The sequence below is a fragment of the Bidens hawaiensis genome, unplaced genomic scaffold (genome assembly GCF_021521415.1).
Source record: "Bidens hawaiensis isolate Kalapana, Puna unplaced genomic scaffold, B.hawaiensis_p1.1 tig00005344_1, whole genome shotgun sequence".
NCBI lineage: Eukaryota > Viridiplantae > Streptophyta > Magnoliopsida > Asterales > Asteraceae > Bidens > Bidens hawaiensis.
In genome coordinates this window covers 1,192,670-1,207,071 of record NW_027491340.1, presented here as the reverse complement: position 1 = coordinate 1,207,071, position 14,402 = coordinate 1,192,670, and the positions used below count along the sequence as shown (strand labels likewise).

At 35.5% G+C, this 14,402-nt stretch overlaps 2 protein-coding genes across 3 annotated transcripts; both read left to right on the top strand.

The window, feature by feature from the left end:
- The first annotated feature begins 4,059 nt into the window (after positions 1-4,059).
- Positions 4,060-7,498, top strand: LOC143629617 (heptahelical transmembrane protein 1-like). 2 transcript variants are annotated; one of them, XM_077098846.1, is made up of 4 exons: positions 4,431-4,603; positions 5,971-6,063; positions 6,326-6,374; positions 6,614-7,498. In XM_077098846.1, the coding sequence occupies exons 2-4, from the start codon at positions 6,020-6,022 to the stop codon at positions 7,283-7,285; spliced, it is 765 nt and encodes a 254-aa protein (XP_076954961.1). In that variant the 5' UTR covers positions 4,431-4,603; positions 5,971-6,019; the 3' UTR covers positions 7,286-7,498. The 2 variants fall into 2 exon arrangements, with proteins under 2 accessions (XP_076954960.1, XP_076954961.1); XM_077098845.1 differs by lacking the exon at positions 5,971-6,063 and having other exon boundaries at positions 4,060-4,603.
- Positions 7,499-10,219: 2,721 nt separating this feature from the next.
- LOC143629603 (heptahelical transmembrane protein 1-like) lies at positions 10,220-13,917 on the top strand. The gene is made up of 3 exons (XM_077098836.1): positions 10,220-10,544; positions 12,188-12,280; positions 13,162-13,917. Exons 1-3 carry the CDS (start codon positions 10,291-10,293, stop codon positions 13,844-13,846), a joined length of 1,032 nt encoding a protein of 343 aa, XP_076954951.1. The 5' UTR covers positions 10,220-10,290; the 3' UTR covers positions 13,847-13,917.
- Positions 13,918-14,402: the final 485 nt, after the last annotated feature.

Below are 14,402 nucleotides of genomic sequence, written 5' to 3'. Positions count from 1 at the left end.
TAATGGAAGTCCGGATGCCGAACACAAAGATACGTGAGAACGGCTCAGATAATTAACCCTAATCTAAGTCATGCCTAAATAATATACTTATTTATCTTATTTATTTAAAACTAACTTAACTAATTTAACTTAACTAACGGTGAAACCTAACGACAGTAACGATAATAAGAAAACGAATCACCTAAGTAAGATGACTTAACGGTCGTAAGATGACACGGGTGCTAACAGGTGGTTGCAAGTGTACCGGTCACATAGCAGCACAGTCTAATGAAAGTCCGGATGTCGAACACAAAGACACGTGAAAACGGCTCGGATAATTAACCCTAATCTAAGTCCTGCCTAAATAATATACCTATTTATCTTATTTATTTAAAACTAACTTAACTAACGGTGAAACTTAACGACACTAATGATAATAAGAAAACGAATCACCTAAGTAAGATGACTTAACGGTCGTAAGATGGCATGGGTGCTAACATATGGTTGAAACTAGGGTTCTAAAGATGGGCTAACATAGATGAGATCAAGGCAACTGGGTCCCTATGTTCAGTTTTACCAGAAAACCCTAATAACGTCTAGATAACTTTTAATTCATGGTTGTTAATCTACGTACCCTAATAACTCATCAGTTGGTCCATGTCTAAGTTACATATCTCACTAAGGCTCGAGGTATTACAAACCTAGGAGAATAGGGGTAATTCAATACTAAGGACAAAATAACTCAACGTTACAAACTTACTCTAGCCGATAATGGGAAAACCGCACGTGATCTCGCAACGACTAACCCGGTCAACTAACTAGCAAGATAAGCCGACACCTAAGGTCTTGGTCCAACTCAAAGGTAGTGAACTCACTGACTTTAATGATCCAAGAAACACAAACCCTAATGGCATACCTACCACAATCAAACATAGGGCTGTGCAACGGTTCAGAACCGCGAGAACCAAACCAGAACCGAAAATGACTAAAAATTAGAACCGGAACCGAAGCCTATTATTATAAACCAGTTCGGTTCCAGAACCGGTAAAGTCGGTTCTCGCTAATCGGTTCTGGACAGAACCGTTTCCGTTGTATATTTATCAAATATGTTGTACAAACTTTGCAAATTACAAAACAAGTTTATATAATTGTATGTCTTTTTTCACGGAAAATTAATTTAGATTACAACATGAACTTCCGTTATATTTTTGATTAAAACCTAATTGTTGAAATTAAATAAATCATTAGCAACGATAGATTAAATAAAGATCGTATCATTTTATATTAAATACCTTGATAGCTTAAATCAAAATTGATCATGGTTGCTAGGTCTTAAACGTAAAGAAAGAAGATTTGAATTAGATAGTGATTGAATGGATGTGGGTTAATAAGTTACTCTATAAAAAATGGGTATTGGTAAATTTAGTTAAAACAATTTTAATATTCCGGTTCTTCGGTTCCAAGTCTAGAACCACCAGTTTTACCCGGAACCGAACCGCGAACCGTTTAATGCAAATTCTGAGAACCGAGAACCGTAATGTAACACAGTTTAGCGGTTCTAGCGGTTCCGAACCGTTTTTGCTCACCCCTAATCAATCAACACACAAAGTATTAACCGAAACATGCAATTAACACCTACACGAAAATAATTCATGCAATAATCAACCACACGAAGCACATGAAACCTGAGATACATCTACGGCCGCGGGTAAACACGGAATAATATCACAAACTTTACAATAAATAAACAATCAACCACTTGTTAAGCACCCTAAACTAGTTAATATAAACCGTTAAACATCAAAACTAGGTGATTCTAACCAATCTAGTCAATCATAATCAATGAACAACAAATAAAATAAATATAAATGATAAACATGTTCATTAGAATCTGATTACAAAAGGTTTGAATGTCTAAAACCCGAAAACGAACTCACAAACGTTAAAACTATCAAAACCGACAACCGGTTGAAACTCGAAACCGGAAGCTCCTCCTTCTTAGTATTTCGTCTAGAAAAGGTCTTTGACGGCTGGGAAGGTCCAAAAATCGTTCATAGGGTTCGTTATATATATATATATATATATATATATATATATATATATATATATAGATGAGTTAAACTTGTTAAACAAGCAAAACCCCTAATTTCTGGTCGGGGTCCATATAGGACAAAATAGTCGTGATGATGGATTTGGGCAGCCATGGAACACCCCTAGGGCGTCGCGCCACGCGACCTAGGGGGCCTAAGTGGCCGCGCGATGTGGGGAGCACCCACGTGTTCGGTTTTTTCGCCTTGTTTAGCTTCGTCACGCGTTCTGACTTCCTCTCAAACCTCGTATAGCGTTGTTTCCTCTTCTAGGACCTCGTTATCCATGACTCTTATCCAAGGAACCTACATCAATAAGGCCATATGTAATGGGGCTACAATTTGGGCGATTTTGGGCGAGTAGGGGCACGAACACCACCCCCCCCCCCCCGGCGATTTTTGGGCGATAATGGGCGGGGGCGGGGTTCTTTTATCGCCCGGGGTGTTTGAAAATAATATTATTTTATTATTATTACCGTTTTCAAACGGTCAAAATTATAAAAAAAATAATTAAAACAATATATATATATATATATATATATAACATACACTTTCTTCTCCATTTCATAAACAATTCATACCCAAATTCTTCAAAAAATCTAGCAAAATGAATCCTACAAACAACCCGAACCAACCGAAACCCGTGGAACTCACCGCTATCATGACCGAAATCATCAAAAAAACACGAAAATTTTGTCGAGAACTCAACGATACCGTGAGAGAAACCAACAAACAACACGAAAAGATTGCCGCTATGATGGAGTTGCGGGAAATGAGTAAAGAATACGAATCCCTCAAAGCGGCCCGGTCACAGGAAGAGGCCGCATTGTTGCAACGACGACGAGTCAAAAAAATGCGCGAATATTATTGATATTAGTATTTTTATTTTTAGTTATGTATCTTTTTTTAGTTATGTTTTTTTAGTTATGTATTTTTTTGTATTTCTTTTTAATTTTAATGCATTTTTATTTAATAATTTAAATAAATTGGTTTTTATTTGATTAGTTTAATTATAAAAAGAAAATAATAAAAAAAAGATATTTTGGACCCAACTCGTAGCCCCTACACCATTACACTCCAAAAACAAATTCCTACCCCTTACTGACTGGGCGCCACGTGTCGCAATTCGCCCCAATTTGTAGCCCCTCTGCTATGCATAGCCTAATGGATATGTAATTTCCTGCAAGAACAATTGATATTCGTTAAACATTTAAACACAAAAAAATCACGAATTGGGGGTACTTCTCTATATATTTTGCAACACATCAATTACACATATACATCCTTTTGTATAAACATTTAGTTATGTATATATATTTATCATAAGTATATAAGTTGGTTGTGGCTCAATGGTAGAGCACTCACTTTACAAGTGAGAGGTAGGGGGATCAAACCTCACTACCACCAACTTATATGGGAGACATGAGGGATGAACCTGGCTTGCCAGGGTTCGAGTCCTGATCTCACCCGGTTTTACCGGCTCCTCGCTGTCGTGCCGTTTGGCGGGCGTGGGGGTCGGGTTTTATCCGGTGAATCCCTCAACAGGTGGACCGCTAGGGGCTCCGTCCGTCCGGACTAATGGCCGGCTCGGGTTACCTTTAACCAATGGGGGCCGCGTACGGGGTACCCGGCGTTACTTAGTTGGCCGTTCAAAAAAATAAAAATAAAAATAAATAAGTATAAGCATAAACCATATTTATCACTAATTCTTTTAACATGACTAAAGATATTGAAAAACCCAATTCAAATAGTCAAAACGAACCTTTAAACCTCCAAACCAGTAAAACCGTCTCCCACCAACTCGGTCGGTTTGGTTTGTCACTACCCAAAACTACCGTTAGTGGTTTTTTATTTTATTTTATTTTTTTAAACCAGTCAAACAAGACCGTAAACACATCTACTCAATAATTAAAATTACAGAGTAAGACGGAAACTAACATTGAGTTGGTGCACCCAAATACACGAATGAAATAACGGGCCATTATGACGAGTAGGTGACAAAAGGGAATATTTGGAAGGACTCCTAACAATTCGTATAATAATATAAATATAAATAAAACAGCAAATTGGCTGCTTTTAGTAGGTAGTAGTTGCTCCAATAACCATAACTGCTTTCAAACCCATCCTTCATTCCATAAATACACAATACATGTGGTGTATGTGACCAAAACACACATTACTCAGATCTCATTACCATTCATACAAATACACTTGTGTGTTGCACATTCACAAAATAATATGGACTCAATAAATGGGCATGTTTGGAAGAGAAGATCTACCGAGATCTCGAACAACTACGATGACAAATCGAACCTTGTCATTACTAAGAAAAGCAAAAACAAAAACACAAAGAAGAAAAAGAAGAAGACTGAGAGTCACAAAACCCAAACAGAATACCGGTTATTGAGATTCGAAGAATTACCCGAGTATATGAAGGATAACGAATTCATTTTGAATCATTACCGAGCTGATTGGCCTTTGAAACAAGCCCTTGTTAGTCTATTTCGTTGGCATAATGAAACCCTTAATGTATGGACGTAAGTACAAATTCTCTACCTCAATTTCACACCTATTATTTCCACTTTATTTGTTTTTCATGATTTTTTGGCGAGTCGGGTCGTTTTTCTATGTTGGTTTGTAATTTTGGCTCCTCATATCTAGTTTCTTACTAGCCGGGTTTATTTTAACAAAACTTTTGCGGTTCAAACTGATAGCCGGATTCTTCAATAGTTTGGGAATATATGATGGATTTGAATACCGAATACTATCATCATTTCAAAGTTTTGTGAGGGATGTTTTACACTGTACGACATGTTGTACGGTTTGCATAAATACTTGTATATCATTTGTTCATCAAGTTTCATAAAAGTGTTGGTAAACTCATTCATGTTAATAACTTTCATTCATGCTAATTTAAAGTACCATTTAACTTTCAAAAAGATTTTAATGTTATTAAATAGGGAAATTGGATTTTAATACTTCTAACTTTCGCTTATTGGCCGTTGGCACTCCCAACTTACAAATTGACCGTTGACACTCCTAACTTTTTACATATTTTCCTATACCACACCCGTCGTTAAAAAATACCAACGTCGTTAGTGTTTGGGCAAAAAGTGTAAAATGACTAAGTTAAAAGTAAAATCATTTTTTTTAAATATATATTTTACCATCATCACCTCCCTCCATCGCCACCTATTGCCACCACCTAACACCACCACTACTTACACCGCCACCACAGCAACTCACCACCACCACCCACCACCGTCACCGCTTACCACCACCACCATTGCAACCACCATAACCACTGCCCCACCCGCCATCACTTGCAACCACCCCCACTACCGCCGCCGCCGCCGCCGCCTACCACCACCAACTACACGAGCCAGGTGGTGGTTGTGGTGGGTGGTTGTAGTGGTGATGGTGGTAGTGGATGCTGTTGAGGGTAGGGGCAGTGGTGGGTGGTTGTAGTGGTGGTGATAGGCTTTGGCATGAGGTGGGTGGTGGTGGTGGTGGCGATGGTGGTGGTTGGTGGTGGGTGGTAGTAGGTAGTGGCTGGAGGTGGCGGTTGGTAGTGGGTGGTAGTAGTAGTGTAGTGGAGGAAGGTGATGGTGGTTGGATATATTTAAAATAAGTTATGATTTTATCTTTAACTTAGCCATTTTACGCTTTTTGCCCAAACACTAACGACGTTAGTGTTTTTTAACGACGGGAGTGGTACAAGAAAATATGTGAAAAGTTGGGAATGCTAGCGGCCAATTTGTAAGTTGGGAGTGTCAGCAGCCAATAAGCGAAAGTTGAGAGTATTAAAATCCAATCTCCCTATCAAATATTCAAAACTACATCACTAAAATCAAAATAGTGGTAGTATGGTATGACTAACATATTCAGTATTTTTTATGTACAGGCATTTAATTGGATTTGTTGTATTTTTGGGCTAGACAATTACAAATTTGATGCATGTACCTCAAGTTTCAGATTTTCTCAATTTATTAAATTGGTATGTGAAGATTCTTTTACTTTCGCATTTCATTAATTGCATTGGTACATACCCTTCTTGTTCTTGCTTTGTTGTATAATTACTTAAATGACCTCGCAAATTAGAAGAACATTGTGATTCATAACATCTTGTCAATTAACTATTAACTATCTAAAGATTAAAGAAAGAATCTTCAAGCATGTTCAGCAAAATTTTAATTTTTAAGGATGTGATAATGATTTTCTTCAAAATTTATGTTACTTTTTTGTTATGAAATTTACAGGTCTTTTTCATTAAACTCAGATGGAAATGTCTCACATAACTCATTCATGGTATGTGGCTGTTTGCACTTTGCTCCTTCATTTCACTCATGTTGATCTTTTTGTTCAAACTAGTACTTTTGAGTTTTAAGGATTAAAATTAATGTTGATATATCTAAATTAAATAAAATGAAAGTATAACATATCCAATATTATGAACTAAGTTACCTAAATAAAATTTAGTGACTTTGAAACTAAAAGATAAATCATTGGACTATAAAAAGGCAAACTTTTATTTTTTATTTTTGCAGGATACACCAAAACTCATTGACTTAAAGCATGAATCACCGGTAGACATGGAGACCGGACCACCACTACTGGTAGTCAAACGGTGGCCCTTTTTCGTGTTCCTGGGCGGCTCGATGTTCTGCCTCTTCTCGAGCACCACCTGCCACTTGTTTGGTTGTCACTCGCACCACCTATCCCTCGTACTCCTCCAAATGGACTATGTTGGAATTACTGCCATGATCATCACCTCATTTTTTCCACCAATCTACTACATTTTTCAATGTGAGCCCATGTGGCAATTCATGTACCTAGGTGGCATCACAGTCATGGGTGTTTTTATCATTATAACATTGTTGTCATCTGCATTGTATAGTGGAAAGTTTCGCTCTTTTAAGGCTTTTGTGTTCATGGGTATGGGTCTTTTTGGGCTCATACCAGCAGTTCATGCCATGATGGTGAACTGGCATGAACCTCAGAGGAATGGCATCTTGGTGTATGAAACATTAATGGCGGTTTCATACTTGACGGGTACTATGTTTTATATTACTAGGATCCCAGAAAGATGGAAACCTGGGTGGTTTGATCTTGCCGGTCATAGTCATCAAATCTTTCATTGTTTTGTGATCATGGGCGCAATGGCTCATTATGGCGCCGCAATTATGTTTCTTGAGTTTAGAAGCCGAGTCGGTTGCTAGTGATGCCGAATCAGCTACTTGTTTAGGTCATGTTCGTTTTGATCGGTTAATATTTTGAGTTTCTTGGTCTAATTATGTTTTATACTAAGTTGTAGAATGAAATTATGAAACGTGATTGTGAGTCCAACCTTGTTGTGAAAAAGGGCTTAGTTATTATTTTATTTTTTAGATTTTGCAACAAATTTGTTGTTCATCTTTTATTGTAAATAAAGTTGTTGTAACATGACAAGTATAGAAGTAAAATATGTAACTAATGTTGTGCATGTGTATCGATTGAATGTTATAAAATACTAGTGAGTGTGATTAATTATGGGGACATTTTATACCAAAATTCATTCTAAAACTAATGTTTTAAAGCTAAAGTAATGTATAATCTCGATTAGAAAGAACTATTTTCTTAATTGTAATAAAGAAGAAAAGTTTTTGGAATAGTAAATCAATTTTTATCGCTGTTCTATTAACTTTTATTGTTAAAACATTTTTTTAGTTATAAACCACTCAGTGTTTAATATTAATTTTTTCATAACCGATTAAAACTAGAGGTGCAAAATGCAAATTCGAATTGGTTCACGTTTAGAAAACGATTTTCAAACCAATTTGGATGAAACATTTTCCAATCCGATCTGATCCTTAGGTTTGAAATCGGTTTATATGTATACTTGAAAACGATTTAGAGTTAAAACTAGTTTTGAATCTGGTTTGAGTTGGTCCGGTCGATTTGATCCAATTTGGGTTTTCACTTTTCCTTTATAAACTAGTTTCTAGACCTAGACCCAAACCGGTTTAACTTTATTTGACTCAATTCAATTCGGTTTTAAAATCAGTTTAATTCAGCCCTTAATATGATCTCTTGATCTTAAGGTAATATGAGTACTCCTAAAAAGTTAGAATAGAAAAGAGGCACTAACTAAATATAAGTTTACAAATAACAACTATACATGTTTACATGTTGAAATAAAGAACAGAAAAACTACACATGAAATAAAATAGTGTGGTCTAGATTAGCATTTTTTACCCATGCTCTTTATGACAATTTTATTGTCTCAACGTTCAACTACCATTTTGAGTCTTTTAATTCCATCATCTACATTCTTCAACTTTGGAAAATATAATTAACTTCAGTTCGATCACCTTTATTTATTATTTATACATACAGAAAACAGGGTGATACAAAATACAAATAGGACTCAAACTGTATTAAACAAATCATAAACGAGGGTGGCCGAGCTCAAATTTTCAATCAAAAACGGGTAAATTTACACTTATGCGCAAAAAAACAAGAGGGGGGGGGGGACCCCCGGCCCTCAGTAAGCTTCGCCCTTGGTTATGAGATCTAAAAGTTTTAGTTTTATAAATCTATTAAACCATTTATCTTTAGCGAAATTAAACTTATTAGTTAAGTTGTAGGTACAAAGATATCTCTTTAAGAAAACTTGAAAAGTAGTTTATATTTGATTCCTTATGTTTAATTCCCCAAATTGAGATCACAATATAAATGTGAGAGTTATGAAAGATGGTAAAAGACGAAAAGGAACGTGAAGAAATATCCTTTTTTTTGGTTTGTTAAGTTGTTCCAAGTAAGAATTGAAACGTGAAACGTTAAAAAAAGGGTGGCAATTATGTCGGTTTATGTGTTAAACTAAGAACTTAGAAATAATCTATATGGTTATTCGTGTCAAAGACATACACTTTAACTCAAAAAACCATATGATATGAATATAACCCATGTAAAACCCTTTCTGAAAAAGATAATAAAAATGTTTTATTTATTTACATACAAAAATATGCATGTAATTGCCATTAATAAATTTATCAGTTATCGGGACATCGGGTAGCATCATACCAAATCGTTTTCAAAGCGGAAGTAAGATTAATGGATTATCAAATCGTAGTTGTGTGTTTGTAACTTATAAAACTGCAAAAGTTTAAGGAGTGAATAAAATGAGTGGCAAATTGTCTCACAGAGAAGGTGGGACTTTAAGCGGTATATAAATGAGAGTCCTAAGGAAATTGTTTTTTAAGACAAACAAACAAGTAGGAGCCCAAAAGTAACCCCCAATCGTAGCACTGAGTGTTATGTGGTTTTTTGATATTGCCATTGACACTTTGAGTTGAGTAGTAGGTAATTCCACTATTTGGTTGTCACTCAAGGACATCATACGTGACTGCATGCTCGAGTACCTTTGTCGGACGGAGCCTTCAGTTTCCGTTGTTGGTGCACGATTACCACCACTCAATTTCTCGCACTAGTAAATTGAAACAGAAACCTAGTTAAGTTAAAAGACGTTTAATAACTCAGTTAAGCTAAAGCATTAAGCTAGTCAAATTGTTTTAAAGATGTTTTAACACATGGATTTAATGGTCAGTATCTTCATCTAATTACCTAAATCAATGATAGAAAACTAGAACTTTCGAGGCTTTGTATATGTATGCTCTCAAGAATACTCAAATACATATTTTTTCCAGTAATTTTTCGCCATTTCAGCATACAACTAAAAATGAATCTCAGGCTTGCTTTAACTCTACTAGTACTATCTAATTTGTGATATATTATACTTCGTGAGAGACATTAATGATCTTTGAGAGGAGTCCAACATTGGCCTCGCTTGCTCTTCTTCTATCTATTTTTTTTCGCATTATTTCGGTTGTATCTGTATCATAATTTCTTTTTTTATTGTATTTGTTTCCTTTTCTTATTGTAATATTATTAAAAAAATTCGATATCCCTACAATTCATTCATCTAAAAGCGTCAAACAACCGTCAAACTGTAAATAAATTGTAATAAGTCTGAAATGGTTTAGCAAGCTGAGTATCAATATAAAATATATTATTATCTAGTCCTGACATGTAAATAAAACGTTGTGGTAGTTTACTTGTAAATCTCATTTTCTTTTCTAGAATTTATTAAATATAAAACTCTTAAACAAGCTCTAGTATATGTTTAGGAAAATAAAACTTGCAAGTAAAGTTCTACTTTTAAAAAATATCCTTGTTTGATCCCCCAATGTGGGAGCTCACCTATCATAATAAAGGCACGAGGGTGATGAAGGAACAAAGTGCAAAGATGGATGAAACACAGTTTCTGAATCTTAACAAGAAGGTGAACAACAACAAGTATCCATTATTAAAGTATGAAGAATTGCCAGAATATATGAAGGATAATGAGTACATCTTGAATTACTACAGAGCTGATTGGCCTCTCAAACATGCTTTCATCTCCTTGTTCATGTGTCACAACGAAACCTTAAATGTCTGGACGTAAGTAATATTTTCTTCAACCTTTTTGGAGGAATTTGCTGATGATTTTAGAATCAAAGTTTGTGATAGAGATTTACATGGAACAACCCGAGGGATTTTCCACCTCTGGCCTCAGTTTTACTGGTTAAAATTTCCTGAAATGATATTGATTTTGGGGAAGTTGATTGGAATTGGATCATCAACAATTCTTCTTTGCTTTTTTTTTTAATTTATTTTTGAATAAATTATTTAAAAATTGTTAGATGTTTGTTTTTCTTGAATTTCTATTATTATCTTTTGAATAAAAAATATCATCTGCATTAAAGTTTGGGGTTAGGTTGTTGCAACAACCACCTAAACTGCGTCTATCAATTGATTTGGTTTTAAAGTTTAGATTTAATGGTTTTTATTAATTATATAGTTTAATTTGCAAATAAAATAGATATATCTTGATTAGTTGAATAAAGTATTATTATTTTCTTTTGTATTTAATGTTACAACTTTAATGTTTGCATTAATCACTAGGGTTGTTTATGGTTTGGTTCGAAACCGTAAAACCGCTTAAATCGGTCATCGGTTTGATTTTACAATTGGTATTTTTTCATTAACTGCCGATCGGTCGGTCGGTCGGTTTTCAAAATTTATTACTATACATACTTACTTTAAAGTATATAAGATACATACTTACTTTAAAGTATATAAGATATGTATTATAAAACTGAACAATAATGGTTAAGAAAAAGATGGGAAGAGCCCAAATCCACAAATGTTTTTACTTGGCAATTTGTGACTTAAACTCGTGTTTTGCTTATTTCTTATTGACGTCTTTATGCTTGTTAAATTTATACAAATATATGACAACATTACTAAAAAATTATCATGCATTAATTTGGACATCTTGTACAAAAATCCAACAAGCCCAAACCGAAACTACTGTTAGTTCGGTTTAGGAGTTCTACAGTTCGGTTTTGGTTTACAAAAATCAAAAGTCGTTACCAACGGTTTGGTTCACAGTTTGACCCAAAAACCGGACCGTGAGCACTCCTATTAATCACCAATAAGTTGAAGGTGGAGTGGGAATGGAGAGATCTGGTGTTTCATGTGATCCATGTTTGATCCCGCCCCCACCATTTAGTTTCGGTGGCACTTGGTGATGATAGAGACTAGGTGAGTAGGGAAGATCACTTGTCTGATTCTTGTGATTCTTGAACTGAACGAGTTTTATCTCACCTCACTGTAGGGAAGAGCATTTTCGGTACCGATACTGGATTTGAACCGTCGGTACCGAATCGGTACCAAGTTCTTAGTTTTCGGTATCGGTACGGTACCGGTTTCGAACCGAACATTTCGGTACCGGTACCAATATTTCGATTTTTCGGGATCGGTAACGGTACCATCCCGAGCTCATCCCTACCTCAAGGTTGTGCCTTCGGCAAGTGTTCTTGGGCGTCAAGCTTAGGTGAGAGTTTTTCCCGATTCAAAGGCGAGTGTATCATTCCCGATGTGTTTTTCGTCAGTAATTCATATGAAATATTCGTTGGACGTTTAAAAAAAATGATTACATTAATCATTCTTTGCATGTAGGGGATTCAACAATTTTATAGACTTTGGAAAATTTTTATTTTATTATTATTATTATTATTTTGTTATTTCTTAATGTGCAGACACTTGATTGGATTTGTTGCATTCTTGGTGCTTACAATTGCAAACTTGACCGATTTATATCAAGTAGCAGACTTTCTTCAAGTTTCCCAATGGTATGTAATACTAGTTAATTAGCATAAATCGAATTTTATAATTTTTTTGAACGGAGCCCGTTAATTTTGATTTTGGAAATGATAAACCAAACTGGTACGGTTGGGTGGGTCGGCATGTTTCTAATGGGTTGATGGTTCGGTTTTGACTATTTGAATCAGCTTATTTGATTGCAATATCGTTATTACGTACGTCCTGTTCTTGAGTTTTTTTAGACGAGAGAAAGGAAAAGAAAATTAAGGATAGTTAAAAAATGGGTGTTCTTAAGTTTTTTTAAGGATAGGAAGGAAAGAAGTAGGATTAGTTAGGAGGGATTAAATTGATGTTTTTTCCCAATAAATCATCCTCCTAAAAATGGGCTTATTACTAAGAATAACATAGTTATCCTTTCTTTTTCCTCTAATTTTCTTCCAACTAAATAACACACCTAATTAAAAAAAATTCTTTCCCTTCCCTTCCCTTCCCTTTCTTATCCTTCCTTCTCCTTTCCTTGGTTAAAAAACTCAAGAACAAGGCATACACGTGACGGTGACTACATAATTCATACAAGTTCCAAACCGTCAAAGGTGAACTGTATAAATCTCAAACCGTCTAAACCAATCGATTTGCTTCGGTTTGGAAGGTGTATTTGTTTCACCGGTTTATAAACGCCCCCAATAGGCGAGTCTAAGTTTGTGGGAAGTTCGAATCGACATAAAGATTTTGTTCAAGATTCTTTTTTGTTTTTCACTTAAAATTTTATATTTCTCAAATAAATATCAAAGATAGAAGATAATAATGCAAAGAATCTTGAACAAAATCTTTATGTCGATTCGAACTTCCCACAAACTTAGACTCGCCTTGGCTAGTTTACGCTTCTAATTTCCTCGTTCTATATTTTCAGGGCTTTCTCATCAAATCATCCTTTGAACAATACTCGTCAAATGATGTCGTCATACATAGATACCTCACCACCACTAATAGAAGCGACACGATGGCCGTTATTTGTGTACTTGGGCGGTTCAATGTTTTGTTTCGTGTCAAGTAGCATATGCCACCTTTTTTCTTGTCACTCGCATCATTTGAACTGTCGGCTAACTCAACTAGACTATACTGGAATTTCCGTTATGATCATAACCTCATTCTTCCCTCCGATCTATTATATCTTCCAATGCACCCCCGTGTGGCAATATGTCTACCTCACCATAATAACCATTCTAGGCATATTGGCAGTCGGGGTGTTGCTTTCCCCTACACGAATGAAAGGTAAATTTCGTTTCATGCGTACTTTGATCTTTGTATCAATGGGCCTTTATGGGGTGATCCCTTCGATCCACGCAACCATCGTTAATTGGAATGTACCACAGAGGAACACGACTTTAGGATTTGAATCGGCCATGGGGTTTTCTTACTTGGTGGGAGCCATGTTTTATGTTAGCCGAGTACCCGAGAAGTGGAAGCCCGGTTGGTTTGATTTAGTCGGGCATAGTCATCAGATATTCCACGTATTTGTGGTGATGGGCGCGCTGGCTCATTACGTCTCTGTGCTTATCCTTTATGAGTATCGTCGTCGCATCAGTTGCGACTGATTTACATCATCTATGCATCTTGTTGAGTTAATAGTGATGCATGAAGAAAAGATTATTTTATATCATATGCTACTTAATTAGCCATGTCATGTCTGAAGTGTGGTTTAAATTATCATTTGTTACAAAAATTCATCTAGTTACAATGACTCTTTGGTACGGGACCGCATTTACAGATGGACTAGCCTTGTTACGTAAACTTGTTAAAAAATAAAAAAAAACATAACTTACATCTACAGCAGCTAAGGCTATAACCATATTGATCACATACCACACGCCCATACTAGTTTCCTAGGTCAAGGGTATCATAAACCATTAAACTGGAACGAATGAAATTAATTTCCCACCTATGGATCCATGTGTCCTAAAGAGCAAAGTGTATTTCTAGCCTACCCATCACACTCTAAAAAGATTTGTGATCATAATCAGATAAAAATGAAAAGGGGATTTTTTGTTTAAAACATATTAAGGTTTTTGAATTAACGGTTAAAATTGATTCGATATTAGTTTGTAATTAACGGAAAGTTAAACATGTTTTTAACTCATACTAGAGGTGTAC